This window comes from Narcine bancroftii, chromosome 3, assembly GCF_036971445.1.
Source record: "Narcine bancroftii isolate sNarBan1 chromosome 3, sNarBan1.hap1, whole genome shotgun sequence".
Lineage (NCBI taxonomy): Eukaryota > Metazoa > Chordata > Chondrichthyes > Torpediniformes > Narcinidae > Narcine > Narcine bancroftii.
The window spans coordinates 83,236,792-83,242,791 of record NC_091471.1 but is presented as its reverse complement, the minus strand read 5'-3'; the positions used below and the strand labels follow the sequence as shown (position 1 = coordinate 83,242,791).

General features: G+C 39.9%; 1 protein-coding gene across 2 annotated transcripts in view; it reads right to left on the bottom strand.

Moving 5' to 3' along the window:
* Positions 1-305: 305 nt before the first annotated feature.
* LOC138757316 (vasculin-like) overlaps positions 306-6,000 on the bottom strand; it is a 90,144-nt gene continuing 84,449 nt past the window's right edge. For both annotated transcript variants that reach the window (XM_069924441.1, XM_069924442.1), the window contains exons 11-12: positions 1,350-1,452; positions 306-775 (exon numbers count right to left, since the gene is read on the bottom strand). In XM_069924441.1, the coding sequence (XP_069780542.1) occupies positions 635-775; positions 1,350-1,452 (244 nt within the window). In that variant the 3' untranslated portion in view covers positions 306-634. The remainder of the gene's footprint in view (positions 776-1,349; positions 1,453-6,000) is intronic.

The following is a 6,000-nucleotide window of genomic DNA, read 5'->3' as shown; positions in this document are numbered from 1 at the left end:
CAGAATTCTTTCCACAAATTGAAGAACTATGATTAAAAAAAACTACAAATGGTTAGAAAAGCAATTAACCTTGAGAAAGAATTGGAACAGGACAAGAGCACTCATTAAGTTTAGGCAACGATGAGTTTACTGCATCCACTTTTGACCAACATGCTAGATCACCCGTTTTTCTGTAGACAGTGGACTTGCAGAGTCCAGAAATGGTAATGAATATGAATCAGCAAGCAGGATACTGTGTTTTCAATTTGCTGTTTCCCAACAAATAGAACAACTTTAAGCCAAGAGCTCCATGGAACAATACACAATTTGAACTTCAATTCAGTTTATTAGATCTGTGAATTATTCCATGATCAATAACTTTTTTCACATTGTAGTAACGCACCTCTGATCAGCAGTGATGAAGCAGATCAATGCTAAATCCAACTGAAATCCTCATTACTACAAAAGGCCATTACAAAGCATTAAGCAAAGTTCAAATTAGGCCAAGTCCAACAATGTCCATTCTTGAACAAAGAAGCACCCTCAAATTTCTTCTGATGGGGTACTGATACTGCTTTCAATGCAGTTTATTTTTGGCAGTTTACCACAATGATAATAATTATACCCAAATAATTTCAATGTCTCTTTTAACCTCTCACACATCGTCATCAGATGTATCACTGCTGCTCGTCTCTGTGTCATCGTTAACAGTGGGCTTGAAAGTGCTCTTCCACGTGAAGTTGTAAGTCAGGCCATTTTTCAGAAGACCATTTTTGCGAAGGCCATTCTTCTGGAGCTGAATTTAGGAATAATAAAATAGCATTTTAAAACAAAATCCAAAATATGCATTATGAAACAATTATCCCATCTATATTGAACAAGCCCAAAACTCAGCAAGTAGATTCAAAATGTTGCAGGCTAGGAGTTAGAATTCAGTAGAATCAGAAGTGCCCAATTAATCATCTGAAGATGTGGACCAAAAACCTTCTTTTTTACTGACTACAAAGATGCTGTATGACCTGCCGAGTACATCCAATATTTTTAGTGTTTATTCAGTTTGGGTTTGAATAATATCTCTTTGCTACAAGAAATTCTGACAAAAATCAAATAATAAATATATACCATAAACTCATTAATATCCAATTAAATACATGATTACAAGTTGAATATATCATTTAAAAAGTGGAAAATAGGGAAGAATCAGAAAGCTGGAGAATTAATCCAATTATGACCCGCACGGTGCAGATATTATCTAGCGACACAAGAGGTGCAAGCAATGAGAAGATGAAGGGACTCCAAAGATGAAGGGAAACCAAAGGAAGAAATTGTCAGTCAACCTTTTATGTTGGGACCCTTTCTTGGGAACTTACTTGTTCACTGATGGCCTGGAATTCCCTCATCTCATCCTCTGTTAACGGAGCAAATGTTTCATCATTTTCACTTTCTTCCTGCCAACCCATTTCTTTGAGCAACCTAAATGACGCATGGAAAACAAAACATTTCTGCAAAGCTGACGATATGAAATAGTTAATGCAGATAGTAAATTAAAGTAGTGTATTGTTTACATATATACAGACGTTGTTAAAGAGATGGTTCAGGAGGGAGGGCTTCAGGTGTTTGGACAATTGGGCTCTGTTCTGACAGAATGGTTTTTACCTGACTAACATCCTTGTAGGTAGGTTTGCTAGTGGTGCCCCAGTCTGGGGTGGGAGCTTTACACTAGATTTGCAGGGGTATGGGAACCAGAGTGTAAGAGAGGTGGAGGATAAAGGTCATGTGAGGACTACATGTATAGACAGAAATCAAAGGTTTGTACATGATAGAAATGTTCTCAGGTATATATATTTCAATGCAAGGAGTATTCTTGGAAAGGAAGAAGAGCTTAGGTCATGGATTGGCAGGTGGGATTACGACATTGTTGCTATTAGAAAGACTTGGTTACTGGAAGGATAGGATTGGCAGCTCAATGTTCCAGAGTTCCATTGTTTCAGACATGACTGGGGTGTGGGGGGAGATGAAAGGGGAAGGAGTGGCATTGCTCGTCAGGGAAATATCATAGCTGTGGTTAGACAGGACAGCCCAGAGGGCTTGTCTACAGAGGCCATAAGGGTGGAACTAAAGAAAAGGGAAGGTGTGCCCACACTGATAGGGTTATATTATAGACTGCCCAATAGTCAGAAACAATTGGAAAAGCAAATCTGTAGAGAGATACATGATGAATATATTATATTTAAAATGTATATAGATATGTTTTTAAAGGAAGATTGTGGTGGCTTACAGTGTAGGTCACTTCACAAAACAGATCTCATTTAAAATGCAAGTTTGGCTGAAGCCAGTCATGCAGGCATCGAAAGCCTTTGCAAAGACAATAAAACAATGACACTGCTTTGCTAAAGAATTTGAAAAGCAGGTGTATATGGATTATTGTCTTGAAAGCAACTGATGAACTGGCTCAGAAGATTGGGTCCAGTGCCACAATCTGTCTGGTTGCAGTTTGCTGTTCTAAGAGGGTCATGTGGTTTTGTAAGCAATGAGAGAGAGAGAGAGAGAGAGAGAGAGAGAGAGAGAGAGAGAGAGAGAGAGAGAGAGAGAGAGAGAGAGAGAGAGAGAGAGAGAGAGAGAGAGAGATAAAACTGGTTTCTGCAGTGATTTTGGAGGTTGCATCAACAAGCTGGCAGCTTGTTTTAACCCAATTTTGAAGACAGGTTGTGAGTTCTGAATTCAGCCTGTTGAAAACCCTTGTGGTCCATACAAGAGGAAATGGCTGGCTAGAGTGTTTCACCCGAAATAAGGGAAACAAAGGAACTCTGGTGACCTGTAGAAGAGGTTATAATATGGAAAACCCTTAAGTGGCTGTTCAGAGGGAATCAATCCAACAAGCAGCAAATCTCTCTCTGAAACCAACAAGAGCCTTTCTGAGCAGTAACCAATTACTTTTAAGCACCAGACTTGGTGAAAATTCATAACTGTCAAATTCTGTGCACAGTATAAGAATTGCCTGATACCAGTGAACTTGGAGGAGTGAGAAGTGAGATTGGACTGTGAATCAAAGAACTTTTCTGAACATGCATATTACATACATGTGCACTTATAATGAGAAGGGGATAAAGTTAGGTTAAGTTACGTTAATAATAAGTTAGGTTAAGTTACGTTAATCGTAATAAGATAAAGTTTGATCCTGTTATTACGCTTAAAGAAAATTAAAAACAACTTATGTTTAAGTAACCATTTGTCTTTGTGAATATCTATTGCTGCTGGATTTTGGGCCGCAACCGATAGCAGACCAATGTAAGAACCAAAAAGTTGCAATAATAGGAGATTTTAACTTTCCACATGTTGACTGGGACTCCCATACTGTAAAAGGGCTGGATGGTTTGGAGTTTGTCAAATGTGTTCAGGAATGTTTTCTAAATCAACCTATAGATATCAATAAGAAAAGATACAATAAATAATCTATTAGGGAATCAGACAGTTCAGGAGACGTGTAGGCGAACATTTTAAGCCCAGTGACCATGTCATTAGTTTCAAGTTAATTATGCTTAAGGATAGGACTGGTCCTTGAGTTGAGATTCTAAATTGGAGAATGGTCAATTTTGTGGAAATGAGAAAGTGTGCGGCTGCTACAACACAGAAAGCACACCAATGAACTCGGTGGGGTTTCCAGTAGAACTGTTTATTTGAATTTCGTGCACGCCCCTTTAAGGCCAACAGGAGTTCTGCCCTGTGCAGCGGTGACATCATCTTGTGGCCTGAGATGCGAGCTGTGGCCTAAGCCACACAAGGCAATGAGCAAGCTCCAACAGCGCCATCTTCTGCAGCTGCCCCACCAGTGCAGTGGTACAAACGGGGCTGTTCGCTGACCGAAATGTGCACCGCCACATAAGGATGTAGGAAGAGTGGACTGGGATAAGTTGTTTTCTGGCAAGAATGTGCTCAGTAAGTGGAAGGCCTTCAAAAGTGAAATTTTGAGAGATCAGAGTTTGCATGTTCCTGTCAGGATTAAAGGCAAAGTTAACAAAGCATAGGGAACCATAGTTTTCAAGGGATGTTGGTGATCTGGTTCAAAGGAGAGAGGTTAATAGCAGATATAGGCAATGAGAAAATGAGGTACTAGAAGAGTATAGAAAAGGTATGAAAATACTCATGGAGGAAATCAAGAAGGCAAAAAGACATGAGGTGCTTTGGCAGATAATGTGAAGGTAAACCTGAAGGGTTTCAACATGTTAAGTGTAAAAGGATAGCAAGGAACAAAATTGATCTCCTCGAAGGTAAGAGTGGTCATCTATGTGTGGAGCCTCACGAAATGGGCGAGATCTTAAACAACTTTTTTTGCATCAGTATTTACTCAGGAAACTGGCATTGGGCATAAGGAAGGAAGGGAAATAAGCAGTAGTGTTGTGGAACAAATAGAGATTAAAGAGGAGGAAGTGCTTGCTGCCTTAGAGCAATTAAAAGTAGATAAGTGCCCTGGGCCTGATATGATATTCCCTCAAACCTTGAGGGGGACTAGTGTAGAAATTGCAGGGGCCCTGGCAGAAATATTTAAAATGTCCTTAGCCATGGGTGAGGCGCTGGAGGATTGGAGGGTAGCTCATGTTGTTCCGTTGTTTAACAAAGGGTCCAAAAGTAAACCAGGAAATTACGGGCCAGTGAGCCTGACGTCAGTAGTGGGAAAGTTATTGGAGGGTGTTCTGAGAGATGGGATATACAAGTATTTGGACAGCCAAGGGCTAATTAAGATAGTCAGCATGGTTTTGTGCATGGTAGGTCGTGTTTAACGAATCATATAAAATTGTAAGGTTACCAAGAAAGTAGTTGAAGGAAAGGACTTTAGTAAGGCATTTGACAAGGTCCCACATGGAAGGTTAGTTCAGAAGGTTCAGACACTAGGTATCTATGGAGAGGTTATAAAAACTGGATTCGTAATTGGCTGAATAGGAGAAGTCATAGTGGTAGTGGGTGATTGCTTCTCAGATTGGAGGCCTATGGTTAGTGGTGTACCTCAGGGATCAGTGCTAGGACAATTGTTGTTTGTTGTCTATATTAATGATCTGGATGACAATGTTTTAAATTGGATCAACAAGCTTGCTGATGACACTAAGATTGGAGGTGTTGTGGACAGTGAGGTAGGCTTTGAAAGCTTGCAGAGGATTCTGAACCAACTGAAAAAATAGGCCAGAAAATGGCAGAGGAATTTAATGCAGACAAGTGTGAGGTGCTGCATTTTAAAATAACAAACCTGAGGACACTGAGGAATGTGGTAGAACAGAGTGATCTGGGAATACAGATACATAATTCCCTGAAAGTGGCGTCACAGGTAGACAAGGTTGTAAAGAAAGCTTTTGGCATCTTGGCCTTCATAAATCGAAGTATTGAGTACAGGAGTTGGGATGTTATAGTGAGGTTGTGTAAGAAATTGGTGAGGCCAAATTTGGAGAATTGTGTGCAGTCTTGTCGCCTATCTACAGGAAAGACATCAGTAAGATTAAAAGAGTGCAGAGAAGATTTACTTGGATGTTGCCAGGTCTTCAAGAGTTGAGTTACAGGGAAAGATTAAACAGGTTAGGACTTTATTCTTTGGAGCGTTAATGAGGGGAGATTTGATAAAGTTCACAAAATTAGGAGGGATATAGACAAAGTAAATGCATATAGGCTCTTTCCACAGATTGGGAGAGGTAAATATAAGAGAATATGCATTAGGGTGAAAGAGGAAATGTTTAGGGGAAACACCAGCGGGAACTTCTTCACTCAGAGAATGGAGAGAGTGTGGAACAAATTGGATGGGAGAGGTCTGGGGGGGGATTATGGAATGGGTACAGGTCTGTGGGTCTAGGGGAATTATGTTTAGCAGACTAAAAGGGCCAAATGGCCTCTTTTTTGTGCTGTAATGTTCTTTGGTTTGTTTAGAGACAAAATTTTGTATAGATATTTAAATGAAACCATGTGTGAGTTGCCCCTATGTTGGGAAATTCTCAGAAATTGGTAATGGAAAACAAAGAGAAGGCAGATAAACTAACTGGG